Source organism: Chenopodium album, chromosome 2 (genome assembly GCF_948465745.1).
Source record: "Chenopodium album chromosome 2, dcCheAlbu1.1, whole genome shotgun sequence".
NCBI lineage: Eukaryota > Viridiplantae > Streptophyta > Magnoliopsida > Caryophyllales > Amaranthaceae > Chenopodium > Chenopodium album.
The window spans coordinates 34,208,101-34,222,736 of NC_137835.1; the positions used below are offsets into that span (position 1 = coordinate 34,208,101).

At 37.3% G+C, this 14,636-nt stretch overlaps 1 protein-coding gene and 1 non-coding gene across 2 annotated transcripts; one reads left to right on the top strand and one right to left on the bottom strand.

The window, feature by feature from the left end:
- Nucleotides 1-5,705: 5,705 nt before the first annotated feature.
- Nucleotides 5,706-5,811, bottom strand: LOC145607219 (small nucleolar RNA R71). Its single transcript, XR_014105525.1, has one exon. It is a non-coding gene; the product is annotated as a small nucleolar RNA R71 (small nucleolar RNA).
- Nucleotides 5,812-10,360: 4,549 nt separating this feature from the next.
- LOC145571375 (uncharacterized) lies at nt 10,361-12,541 on the top strand. Its single transcript, XM_081630423.1, has 3 exons — nt 10,361-10,617; nt 11,102-11,435; nt 11,915-12,541. Exons 1-3 carry the CDS (start codon nt 10,361-10,363, stop codon nt 12,539-12,541), a joined length of 1,218 nt encoding a protein of 405 aa, XP_081486549.1.
- The last annotated feature ends 2,095 nt before the right edge of the window (nt 12,542-14,636 follow it).

The window sequence follows — 14,636 nt, forward strand, 5'->3', positions numbered from 1 at the left end:
TCTAATGAAACCTTCAAGCATGGATGGAGGCAGTCCTTCAAATGGACTAACCATAAAGGGGATAAACTTGAGATCATCACTAATGAAGGGAAGATGTTTGAAAAATCTGACGATGAATCCATTTTAGATTTTAAGGAAGCTGAAAGTTTAGGCCTTTGGCCATTACTGAGTCTTGTTTTTCTAGTTCTAAGGATGAAGATCCCAAAAGGTTTCTTCTCTTGATGTTCTTTCTTTTTATTTCAATAATATGAGCTCTATTTCCGAGTACATGCCTTCTCTTGAATGTTTTGAATGCTATAATAATCAATCTAATGAAGATGAAAATATTAATAAATTGGTTGAATTGATGAATGAACGAGAACAAAAGAATCTTATAATTGAAGAACCTGAAACAATTAATATAGGAACTAATGAAAACACAAGGGAAGTCAAAATTGGCTTAACTTTAAATCTGAAAGAGCGATCGATCCTTATATCGACGCTCAAGGAATTCAAAGACGTGATCACTTGGTCATACAAGGACATGCCTGGAATAGATAGGGAAATTGCAAAACATAGCATTCCCTTGAACCCTACTTCTAAACAAGTGAAACAAAAACTTCGACGAATGAAACCTAACGTCGCTTTAAAAATAAAAGAAGAAGTACAAAAGCAACTAGGCGCTGGTTTCATATGCGTATGTAATTACCCGAAATGGGTAGAAAACATCATCCTAGTCCCTAAAAAGGATGGACGAGTTCGCATGTGTGTCTACTTTAGGGACCTCAACAAGGCAAGCCCTAAAGACGATTTTCCTCTACCTCACATTGACATATTGGTAGATAACACGGCTGAACATGTGATGTTATCCTTTATGGATGGATACACAGGTTACAACCAAATACTAATGGCAAAAGAAGATGAAGAAAATACATGCTTTATCACCCCTTGGGGTACATATCGCTATACAGTCATGCCATTTGGTCTAAAAAAATGCAGGAGCTACGCACCAACGAATGGGTACGACTCTCTTGCATGATATGATGCATAAAGAAATAGAAGTATATGTGGATGATATGATTGTGAAGTCCAAAGATAGAATATGACACATAAAAACTTTACGCAAATTCTTCACTCGCATAAAATAATATAAATTGCGATTGAATCCACAAAAATGCGCCTTCGGAGTAACTTCTGGCAAGTTACTCGGATACGTAGTAAGCACACGTGGTATTGATACCGATCCCTACAAAATAAAGGCTATTGTTGATATATCTCCCCCTCAAACAAAAAAAGAAATTAGGACGTTCCTTGGCAAACTATTGTACATTAGTTAATTTATCCACAAATTGACAATGACTTGTGAGCCAATATTTGAAAAATTGAAAAAAGAGGAAAAACATGAATGGGACGATCAATTCCAAAAAACCTTTGAGAAAATCAAAGATTATCTCAAAAGTCCACCAATTTTAGCACCACCAGTATCCAAACTACCTATTAGGCTACACATCACAGTAACATACACGGCCGCAGAGGACATGTTAGCATAAGAGATAGAAAAAGTCGAGCGTGCAATATATTACATAAGTAAGAAATTCATCCAATATGTAACAAAATATAGCACCTTGGAAAAAACAAGTTTAGCATTAGTTTGGGCAACTAAAAAACTACGACATTATATGCTTCCATACACTACTAATGTGATTTCACAACAAAATCCTATAAAGTATTTGTTTGAACAACCACTTATACAAGGAAGAATATCCAAGTGGTTGGTAACGTTGGCCGAATTCGAACTAAAATATATCCCTGAAAAATCAATAAAGGGAAATGTCATATCCGATTTTCAACATCCTATTCAAATAAGTCATGCAGAAACTACTTATCTTCTGGATGAAGAGATTCTCATGACACAAGATGACAAATGGGTAATGTACTTCGAAGGCGCATCCAATAAAAAAGGATATGGTGTGGGAGTGTTACTCATAAGTCCATAGGGAGCACATACTCCAATATCTGTCAAACTAGACTTTGAGGTTACTAATAATGTCACGGAATGTGAAGCGTGCATTATTGGACTAGAAGTTGTAGCTAGCATATGTGTGAAAAAATTAGAGGTATATGGAGAACTAGCATATTGCAACGCAATAGAGGAAATAAATGACATCGAAGGAGACAATCCTTAGTATGATCATATCCTCTAATATATTACTCATGGAACATATCCTGAAAATACTTCATCGAAAGACCAACGAGCTTTGAGAACGCGCACAGCCCAATATAGTCTATTAAATGGTCAATTACGCAAAAAGGGACCTAACGACAAAGCTTATTGTGTGTATAAACCAACCCGAATCCACATGCCTTATATAGAACACTCACAAAGGTGTTTGTGGACCTCATATGAATGGAAAAATTCTTGCTAAAATAATCTCACAACAAGAGTACTATTGGTCTACTATGGAACACGATTGCATACAATATGTTAAGAAATGTTCAGAGTGCCAAATGTTCGCTAATTTACAACACCTCCCACCATCTGAACTGTACAACTTCACTTCCCCTTTCCCTTTCTCGACTTGGGGAATTGACATAATTGGTAAAGTTTTTCCAACAAGAGCAGGAGGACACGAGTACGTACTAGTAGCCATCAAGGACTTTACTAAGTGGATTGAGGCTGCTTCTTACGTGAATATCACTTCTAAACATGTCGCAAAGTTTCTCGAACGAAACATATTTTGTATATATGGAGTTCCACACGAACTAATTAGTGACAAAGGATCTTAGTTCAAAGCAGAAGTTGAGACCCTCTTGGCTCGTTATAAAGTAAAACATCGTCACTCATCTCCATATAGACCTCAAATGAACGAAGCTGTAGAATTGACAAATAAAAATATAACATTCGTCATTACGAAAATGGCTGAAAATTATAAAGACTGGCCAAATAAACTATATTTCACTCTATGGGGTTATAGAACATCCATACAAACATCAATAGGAGTAACTCCCTACTCCTTAGTTTTCGGAATGGACGCAGTTCAACTAGTTGAACTGGAAATACCATCCCCACGCATTGTACTCAAAAGTAAGCTACCAAAAGCTGAATGGGTAAGAGCGAGGTATGAATAGCTTTTATTTCTCAAAATACGACGATTAAGAGCTTTGCATCATGTACATGTCTACCCACGACGCATTGTGCGACACTTTAACAAAAGGGTATGACCCCAAAATATTAAAGAAGGTGACTTTGTACAAAAAGAGGTTAGGGGTCTACAAACTGATCCAAGAGGGAAATTCAAACCTAATTGGATAGAACCATACCGCGTAAATGAAATTCTATTCAAGCGGAGCTGTTAGATTAATGGATATTGGTGGTGATGAAATTCACCAATTAAGAAACATTAATCGACTTAAAAAATATTACATATGAAATCTGGATAAACTCATTCATTTGTTTTAGAATTCAAATAAAGATTCTAAGAGTTATGGACTTTACCAAATAACACGGTAAAGTTCATAACACTTGGGAGGGTAATAAAAAAATCACATACCATTCAAAGTGTTCAGATTTTTTTCGAACATCCCAAAATAAACATCTTCACACTTGGGGGGTAATAATATGATTAATTTTTTTTAAACCCTCGTAGCACATGTGTCGCGCGCAACTAAATCATTTGTGCGCGGATGTCACGCGCAACTAAACCAGTTGCACGAGACAAGCACGCACAACCTTGGATTTTGCGCACGCCACTTGATGACGAACTACGAACCCAGAATTTTACGCTCGAATCAAATTTTGTTTTTTACTATAAATAAAAAGGGGGGTGTTTCTCAAACATCATATACTCAGAAAAACAAAAATTAAACTTTGATTAATGTTGTTAAACAAAGTTTGATAAATTTTTCATTTAATTTCTACAAAGGGAATTAAAGAAAAAAAAATTAAAAAAATAAAAAAAATAAATAAATAATTTTGCAAAGAACTACGCAAAGACCTGATTTCGTGAAGGAGTAGTTTCTATCGTAGGGCTTTCAGCAACCTTAGAGCTTTCCCCTTCACTCTTCTTCTTGACACAAACATATTTCTTCAACTTTGGAATAAGAACTTTTTCAACTCTTTTCCCTTTACCTTTATCATTTGTTGGAGCCTTTTTGCGAGGATTTGGTGAAGGTTCCTTAAGCTTCACACCCTTTTGCGCGGGTTTAGGAGGAGCCTTCCTTTTTGGTTTCCTTGAACGAGCCTTAGGCGATGAGAAAAAGTCTAACTTTCTTCTCACTCCTTTGTTTGGCCATTAGAAGGAGTAGTGGTGGCCGAATGCATCAAAGGCTTAGGTTGATTGCGAGACGTAGCAACTTGATTATGTGATCGAGCCTTATTTAGTTCTCCTTTGTCCGCCGATGGAGACACCCAAATGTGTCTCCAAAAAACGAACCCAGTGATCAATATCTTTCATGTCATTTGATTATCGAACGAAGTGAAAGTGTGAAAAGTGTAGTGATGTGGATGTTTTTTATTAAAATATCTCTCTTTCTATTTTTGAAAATATTTCTTTCTTCACTTTATTTATAAAAATAGACAGTCTAATTTAGTTTGGTTTATGATAAGGGTCCAATAATGGTGTAGTTGGATTGGGCTCAAAAAGAGCTTTCCAACGATATATTATAAGCCCAATTCTGATGAATAATGAGGAAGTTATGGATTAAACTAAGTTCGGCCCAAAATGAATTTTATATGTTGCCCAATGATCTAGAGGATGGCCTATTAATTATTGATTCCTAAATTTATTAGGATTGATTTTAATCTTCTAGAATAATCTAGAAGGTTCTTTTAAATTCTAATGAGATTAGGATTGATAATTATATTGTAAAGAGTTTTATTTTGAATAAAATATGTGATTTGTCACAAACATGATTTTAATCTGATCAACGCGGAATTAGCTTCTTAATCGTATAAAGAATAGGATTCCGCGTATAAAGTGCGTTTGATTTCTAACTTACCGCAAGACGACAAGGCAGTCGCCTGGCGCAAACAGCTGCCGCCTAGCGCTGACAAATGTCGCCTGGTACTAAGCCTGTAGTCTAGCGCTAACTCTTGTCGTTGGCGATAGAAGGTATTTTTTTCCGAATAGGACTTGATTTGATTTCGGTAGATTAGTTTTCAACGACATAGGCTCCACCCTTGATCAAAATGGTGTCGTTGCCGGGGAATGGTGTAGTTGTTTGCTATTGTTGTTGGGTCTGTTTCACTAAAATTCGAATATACAAAAAGATTTTTCTCATTTGGCTACATTTGTTGCCGTGTTACTAATATTTTCCTTTGAGTTTATGTGTGCAAGTTAACATGGGAGAAATCCCAAGGGTTTCATTGAAGGAATTGAGTACTCCGGGTGCATAAAAGTATGAGGGCGGGATTGCTCCATTATTGATCCCGGATAGTATCTTTGAAATCAAACCGGCAATGATAACTTTGATTGAAAGGAGGCAATATAGTGGAGGAGTAAATGAGAGCCCCCTAAATAATCTTAAGGAACTCGAGAAATATTGCAACACAATTAAGGTGAACGGGGTTGCTCAAGAAGTCATAAGGCTCAATATATTTCCTTTCTCTCTAATTGGAAGAGATCAAGAGTAGCTACATAAGGAAGTGAAGCCTAATTCTTTGAGAACTTGGGATGAAGTCACCAAGGAATTCCTTTCTCGATTTTTCCCTCAAAAGAAAACGGCGGAGGCAAGAGCTTTAATTCAAGATTTCTAGCAAAAATCTAGTGAAAGCCTTTATTAAGCATGGGAGAGATATAAAGAGTATCAACGCGAGTGTCCTCACCATGGAATCCCTACTTACCTAATCATTCAAATTTTTTATTGCGGTTTGAGTCCTCAAGGGAGGGCAAGTCTTGATGCCGGAGCCGGAGACCTAATCATGAACAAAACCGAGGAAGAGGTTATAGATATTATTGAGGATGTAGTTAGAAACTAAATGGAATGGCAAGATGGTAAGAAGGAGCCGATAACAAGAGTAGTACTATGGGATGCTAAATGGAACAACTCAATGCTATCAACAATTTGTCGACTCAAATTTTGGACTTAGGAAAGGTGGTAGTTTCTATCAAGTATAAGCTTGAGAGCGCGACCTCACAAGCACTGATTTTTCTATCCCAAATTAAGGGGAGAGGTACATCTTCTTCATCTAACTCTCTTCCTTCTTCTTGTTTCATGATTAGAAAATGTTGGTCTTGTGATTTGTGTGGATTGAATGACCGTGATGCTTCTATTTGCCCTAATGTTCCTTGTAATGAATATGTTGGGAATGAGAATGAACATGTTAACTTTGTTGCTAATAACAATGTTGGACCTAGATTTGATGCTCAAAGGAATGTTTAAAATAAGAATTATCACAACAAAGTGAACTAGATAATTATAACTAAAATGGTGGTTATAGAAACCATGGAATCCAAGGGATTTGTGATAGCTATAACAACCATGGTTATAATGGTCAAAGTCATGGCCAAGGATATGGGGACTATAACTAAGGTTATGGTAACCATAATTACGATTGTGGCTGTAGGCGTCGTTTGAAATGCGCCTACGTTAAAGCATGTGGTGAATATGCTTGGCACTCATAGGAAGTGGGAATTGACATTACGATTAGGGACAAGGAAAGTAGGGAGCCGCCAACAAGTTTTTAAGGAACTTGTAAACCGTTCACGGATCATTTAAGGCAACCACGAATAAAGGGACAACGATAGGCAACAACGATTGACCCGTGAAGGTTACACCCCATTCATAATCCATGAGATTACTAACTCCATATGGTTCGGAACCACGAAAGGAGGATCGGGGATGATGGTAAGAAGTGAGTCATGGAGTCACATTCGCCCGTATTGGCCTCTACTCGATTCTTATAGTGAAAAGTAATTCCTGCGATCTCAAAGGCATACAAACAAAATATTCAATTTTCTCCAAACTATTATTTAAATAAATTGGTTTAATATTAATGCACACATAATTCTAAAATATTGGTGATCACTTTAATTAATAATAAGATTAAAAGGGATCCAAAACCGGTTGTCCAAATTATCTTATTAGGCGTGGTTTTCAATTACATATTCCCTTTAAACATGCAATATGGTGATCATAACAATTATAGAACAACATTAATATTAAAACCAATTTAATCACAATTCCAACAACATAAAATCGTTAGAAAAATAATAAAAACAAAAGGAGCATGATCCTTACTTTGATTCTGTTTGTTTGCAACTACAAAATAATAAACGAGTTAGTAACTTCAAGGAAATATTAAAACGATGATAAAATTAAATTAAATTAAATAAAGTAAAGTTGATTTTGGGGCCAAACCCTCAAACAATTCTACCTTTCACGCCTTGGCTTAAGGATAGAACCACGAGTAAATGATGGACTCCTTTGAGTACTTGAAGAAGGAATTTTGAAGTAGAAAAGGGTAGGCTAGTGTTTAGGCTAAAGCATAGAAGAGAGAAAATAAAATCAGAGAATTACTCGGTGCCCCGTTCATCAGAAATGAGGGGGTATTTATAGGGAAAATGTGCTGAGGGAGCACACGGAACCCTAAAATGATAAAAACCCTAAAAAAGTATCCCGTGACACGGTCAGACTGTACCGTGACACGGTCAGACTCTACCGTCAGACGGTGCACTTTCCCGTGACACGGTACAGTTTTGGAGTGACGCGGGAAATTTTCAGAAAACGGGATGAAAAACGCGTTAAGGGTTTACGCGGAAAGGACACGGAACGTCCTGTGTCACGGCAAACCTCCCGTGTCACGGGAAGTCCCACCGTCAGACGGGAAGCATTCCCGTGACACGGTGGCAGTCTGCCGTGGCGCGGGAATTTTTCAGTCCATTTTCCGTCTAAATTCATTTTTAACCCTAATTTCTTACGACTTTTAAAGTGCTGATTAATAATTTCGGGCTTTTTTCTAACTTTTATTATTCGGGATAAAATAAGAAAATAATTAAATAAAAATAAAAGGTTTGGGCTGAAATTAAAACTATGCTTTTACCAAACATCAAGACTAATCTATGGACTGTTCAAAAATATGAATTTAATAAAATACGATTTTTTAAGCACTCTCGGGATTAAATACTAAACCCGACCAATAGTGGCGGTGAAAGGTTGTTCATCATCGGGTTTGGTTTTGGGGAGACATTTTTAGGTGTCTACAGTGGCCAAAATCAATGTATAGGTAATTGGAACAATTAAAGTAGGTGAAATTTTCAATCGAATGTTCAAAGAGTTACCCCACTTGGATTTATTCCAAATACCCTAGGGCAAAGTGATAATTTGTATGATCAACCATTTTCCTCTAGGAGTTTCTTGGAAGGTGTCATAGAGAAGTAAGCCAAATTGTTGGATACTTACATGACCCTAAGCAATGTGAAATTCAATGACATTTTAACTTACCATAAGGAGTTGGAGACCCAAATTTCTCAATTGGCTAGTGAGTTTAAGGAATTTAAAAATAATTCTTCTTTGACTTCACCAAGCTTAGATCCTATGAGCTTTATGAATGCGATTGTGACTAGGGGTGGTAGGGTCCTTAAGAGTGAAGTCTCTAAGAAGAGTAATGCTAAAGAGAGTCCTAGCAATGGTTAAATTGAGAATGAGGGAGATTAGAATACTTTAGTTGAGAAAGTCAATAAGGAAAAAGTTGAGAAGGTGAAAGAGAGAGAAAGAGAAGTCTACAAGCCTCAACTCCCTTACCCCTAAAAGTTTAATAAGCACAAATTAGACGAGAAATTTGGGAAATTTATAGAGATGCTTAGACAACTTCATCTTACTCTTCCTTTTACCAATGTGATAAAACAAATGCCAAATTATTCAAAGTTCTTTATGGAGATTTTGAGTGGAAAAAGAACATGTGATGTGGCGGAAACGGTTTTCTTGACCGAGAATTGTAGTGCAATCATAATTAACAAAATCCCACTCAAGTTTAAGGATCCCGGAAACTTTTCTATCCCTTGTGCTATTTATAAAATGCAAATGGATAATGCCTTGTGTGACTTAGGAGCTAGTGTTAGCATATGCCATACTCGGTATATCAAAGACTAGAGAAGGGAGAACTTTTACCTACCAACATTACCTTGCAATTAGCCGATAGATCAATTAGGATTCTAAGGGGCAGGGTAGAGGATGTTCCCTTAAGGATAGGAAAGTTTGTCATTCCAGTAGATTTTGTGGTCCTTGACATAGATGAGGATCTACAATTCCTATTATTCTTGGTAGACCATTTTTTGCTACTTCCGGTGCTTTGGTTGATGTCAAAAGTGCTACGATTTGACTTAAAATTTGAGATGAGGAAGTTGAATTTAATTTGAATGAAACTATAAAATATCCTTCTTCATCTCTTGAGAATTGCATGAGAGTTGAAATTTTAGACAATCTTGTACATTCAATGCATAAGAACTTGCTCACAATTAATGATCCTCTTGAGTGTGTTTTGTTGAATAAGGAAAAGATAGGTGGTCCTAGCAAGGAAATGGCTTTGTATGAGAATTTGTTAGATGGGAGTGTTGAAGGAAGCGATGAGCAAATTTGCATGAAAATCTCAAGCCAAGAGGCTTCGCAAGCGGCTTCAACCAAGGAAGGTAAAGGTGTCCTTATGGTAAAGCTCAAACCTTTACCATCACACCTTAGGTATGAATTCTTAGGCCCAAATTCTACTTACCTTGTGATTATTAGCGCATTGTTGAGTGAAAGCCAAGCCGAAGCGTTATGTGGTGTTTTAAGAAAGCACGAAGGTGCTTTGGTTTATACCATTGATGACCTAATGGGTATAAGCCACGCTTTATGTGCGCACTACATAACCCTTGAGGAGGGTGCCCTTCCTTCTATTGAACGACAACGGAAATTACATCACTAAAAGGGGGAGGTAGTGAAGAAAGAGATTACTAAGCTTTTAGATGCGGGAATAATATTCCCCATCTCAAGCTCTAGGTGGGTCTCACCCGTTCATGTCGTTCCAAAGAAGGGAGGCATGACCGTCGTAAAGAATGAAAAAGGTTAGCTTATTCCAACAAGGACGGTCGCCGGTTGGCGGATGTGTATAAACTATAGACGTCTAAAAACATCCACCAAGAAAGATCACTTCCCCATTCCTTTCATTGATCAAATGCTTGAAAGACTAACGAGGCACAAGTACTATTGTTTCCTTGATGGTTACTCGGGATTTTTACAAATTCCTATTCATCTTGATGAACAAGAGAAAACTACTTTTACTTATCCCTATGGTACCTTTGCCTATAGGAGAATGCCATTCGGCCTTTGCAATGCTCCCGCTACTTTCTAACGGATTATGATGAGTATCTTTCGAGACATGTTGGAGGAGGAGATGGAGGTGTTTATGGATGATTTTTCCGTAGGTGGTGTTTCCATTGAGGAGTGCCTTGAAAATCTTGAAAAGTGTTTGACAAGGTGTGAGAAACTGAACTTGGTGTTGAGTTGGGAAAAATGCCATTTCATGGTTGAAGAAGGAGTAGTCCTTGGGCACAAAATTTCCCACAAGGGAATAGTTGTGGAAAAGGCGAAGATTGAGGTTATTGAAAAGTTTCCACCTCCAGTTAATGTGAAGGGTGTGAGATCATTTTTAGGCCATGCCGGGTTTTATTGATGAGTCATTAAGGATTTTTCACTCATTGAAAACTCCCTTAATAATCTTCTTCAAAAGGATGTCGAGTTTGTATTCGATGATAAGTGTTTGGAGGCATTCAATAAGTTGAAGAAAGCTCTAATATTTACTTAAATTATTCAAGCTCCAAGATGGGATTTACCATTTGAGTTGATGTGTGATGCAAGTGACACGGCTAATTGGAGGAGTCTTAGGTCAAAAAGTTGATAAGAAACTTCATGTTATTTATTATATGTCCAAGACTCTAAATGGAGCTTAACAGAATTACACTACAACGAAGAATGAGTTCTTGGCGATTGTTCAATCCTTTGAAAAAATTTGTTTCTATTTGTTAGGGTAAAAAAAAATTGTGTTAACCGATCATGCGGCCCTAAAATATCTTTTTGGGAATAAGGAATCAAAGCCAAGGCAAATTCATTGGGTGTTAGAGCTTCAAACTTTTGACCTTGAGATTAGAGATAAGAAAGGAGCGGAGAATGTAGTAGCGGATCATCTATCTAGACTTGAGGATTTTCAAGTTCAAGATGATGGGTCTCCCATTGATGATAGAATGTTAGATGATTCTTTGTATGCTTGTGGGGAGTTTCCTCCTTCATTTTTTAGGAATCGAAGAAAAAAGCTCAAGAGGGAGGCTAGGCATTATGTTTGGGATGAACCGATTTTGTATAAAAGGGGTGTTGATTGGTTATTGAAGAGATGTGTTCTAAATGAGGAGTTACCTAGTTTACTGAAGATGTGCCACTCGTATCCGAGTGGCAGTCACATGGGTGTCTCAAAAACGACTTCAAAGGTGCTCTAATGCGGATTATGGTGGCCAAATCTCTTCAAGAATGTTTGGGAGTTTGTCAAGAGTTGTGACCGATGCCAAAGGACCGGAAACATTTCAAAGAGAAACGAGATGCCCCAACAACCCATTCTACAGTTCAAAATTTTTAATGTTTGGGGAATAGACTTCATGGGTCCTTTTCCTACTTCATATGGGATTCAATATATCCTTGTTTTCGTCGATTATGTGCCAAAATGGGTGCAAGCTATTGCTTCATCTACAAACGACCATAAGGTGCAATAAAGATGTTCAAGAAGATAATTTTCCCATGATTTGGCATCCCAAAGGCGGTTATTAGTGATAATGGATCTCATTTTGTACATAGCGCCTTCCGCAAGATGTTGAAGGAGTATGGAGTTAATCAACGTTTTGGACTCCCCTGTCACCCTTAAACTAGTGGGCAAGTTAAAGTGTTTAACTGTCAAATCAAATTGATTCTTCAGAAGACGGTCACAAGAAATAGGAAGGATTGGTCGGATAATCTAGATGATGTCTTGTGGGCATATAGAACGACCTTCAAGACTCCAATTGGCACTACTCCTTACCGCTTGGTTTATAGGAAGTCTTGTCATCTTCTGGTAAAACTTGAGCATCGTACTCATTGGGCTATGAAGAAAATCAATTTTGAATTCGCAAGTGCGGGTGAGCAGCGTCGGCTTGATCTCCATGAGTTGGAAGAACTTCGATTGGATGCATATGATTGTGCAAGCATGTATAAGACTCGCACTAAGGAAGTTCATGATAAGATTATTGAGAAGAAGGAGTTTAATGTTGGTGATAAGGTCCTCCTTTACAATTTTAGGATGAGATTATTTCCCAGGAAGCTAATGTCTCGTTGGAGTGGTCCTTTTGTTATTCAAGAGGTTTTTCCTAATGTTGCAGTTGAAATATCTCCTTTGGATTTCTCAAGAATTTTCAAAGTCAATGGTCATAGGCTCAAGCGCTACTATGATGGTGTTTTTGTGGGATTTTTTCATGATTTGACTCTCTATGATCCACCTTTAGGGATGGAGAATGTCAAGCTAATGACATTAAACAAGCGCTTTTCGGGAGGCAACACGAGTTTCTAACCATTTTCTCTATTTTCCTTAATTTTTGTTTTCTTTTTGTTGTTTCTATTATTATTTGATTTTCTTTCTTGATTATGTTTTTAGGTTGTTTTGATTGGATTTCCAACAATTTTGGTGCCTATTTTGAAGAGAAAGTGCTCAAGTTGATGAATTTGAAGCATGAGTAAGAATTAAAGTTTGGTGGGTTCGAATGGTGGGTTCATGAAAATCTAGTGTTGAACCCACATTCTTGGAGTTTAGAAACTTCTTTCCTTAACCTTCATCATGAACATTCCCTTTATACTCACCGATGTGGGCACGAGAAAAGATTTGGAAGATCCCATACCTAGAAAGGCGCGAGCACGCAGCCTGGTGGCGCGGCCGCGCACCCCATGTTGTTGCTCCTTAAACGCACCAACCTTCTTTATTTTCTCTCTTTTCCTTTCATATCATTTTCACTCGGTTTTTGTTCAAGCATCATCACCATTTTCCTTCATTATTTTACTACTAAAATTTCACCATTTTTCACTTCATCTAGTTGCTTATTACTCTTAATCCCCACTTTCACACTTTCATTGTGGTCTTCTTTTTCCTAAATTTGGGATTTTTGGGTACCCTTTGGATTGGGGTTTTTTTATTGCAATTTGGATTGATTGTGTCTGTTAGTGCTTTATACGTGTTCCATTTCTTTGTGAATTCTCATCAATCTAAGGTATACTTTCTTCTTTTCTATTGATTCTTATGATAAAATTTCTACCTTGGTTGTTTTTTTTTTTTTTTTTTTTTTGGTAAATAGAGAATTTATTACCAAAAGAGAAGAGTTACAACTTATAAAAGCTAAGTCACAACAAACACCAAACACCAAAAGACCTGAAAAAACAGGCCAAACAACCACCAAAAAAACAGTTCCAGTAACTACCCTAGCCACCTTCTAGGAAGGGTTCTAGAGAGAAACAGGAACAAACTGGACTCAAGAATCCCAGCCACCTTCTAGGAAGGGTTCTGGAAACCAGGACCAGATAAACCAAAAGCAAAGCAAAGCAAATAGCAGGACAATAGCCTGCAACCACAAAACAGAAACAAGCAACAGAACTACAAACTTATAAAAAGGACTCGAACCTCCCCCTATACTCAGCTGAAGAAACAGCAGGATTAGACAAAAGAGGTGGATCACAAGAGCACAAGAGTTTACAGACTTGGAAAGCAGCAAAAACAACCCAAAAACACAAGCTGACAAAGAACCAACCTAGAAAATCACAGGAAAAGTAATTTCCTATCAGCATCCTTGCATCTAACAACCACTCTATATGCAATATCCCTAAACACTAGATTTACAAGAAGATAGGTGCCATTGAACATCATATTGTTCCTTTGAAGCCAAATACGATGTATAGCCTCAGCAAAACACATAATATAGATTCTGCCCTTGCTGCTAGATCTTCTAGAGTTCCTGAGAAGCCATTGCTGTTCATTATTAAAATCTTGAGCTGGCCTCTGAATCTTCAATTAATTAAGAATACGTTCCCAAATATCTTTAGAGTAAGGACATAGAAAGAACAAATGAGAGACACATTCACTACTATTCTGACAAAAGAATCAAGTAGGATCACAGGTAATATTCCATTGAAGCAATCTATCTTTAGTAACCAATCTGTTCATCAAGGTTAGCCAAGTAATAAAAATGCTCTTAGGGGAAGTAGAATTATTACAGGTAATTCTGTTCCATCTGACTTTAGAGGCTTGAGGTCTATCTAGCGATAGATTTTAGCAATACTCACCTTACCAGCATGCATAACACTAGTCCAGCCACCAACACTATCAATAATATTCCTACAACTCAATTTTTTCTTCAATACCCATGTGCATTTGTCAGGTATAGGAGCAGACCACAAATCCTTATTGTTAAAATAGTATATATGAACCCATTTGACCCACAAATTATCTGATTTATGAGCCAAATCCCAAAGGATTTTGCAGATGGAAGCCTTATTCCAATCACTAAGAAGAGTAATATTCCAGTCACCACAAACTTTAGGAAGAGCCATATTAGCCTAGGAGACAGGAGCTTCCTTAGAATAAGTGCTTTTACCAGTCTAGAGAAAAACCCTAAACCTAG

Excerpts from the sequence above, each read along its gene's own strand:
- LOC145571375 (XM_081630423.1), top strand. The coding sequence starts at position 10,361 with ATGGATGATTTTTCCGTAGGTGGTGTTTCCATTGAGGAGTGCCTTGAA. Across the intron at positions 10,618-11,101 it reads TCATTTTTAGGCCATGCCGG|AGATAAGAAAGGAGCGGAGA; the intron begins GTTTTATTGATG and ends CCTTGAGATTAG. Across the intron at positions 11,436-11,914 it reads TCTCAAAAACGACTTCAAAG|AAGACGGTCACAAGAAATAG; the intron begins GTGCTCTAATGC and ends TTGATTCTTCAG.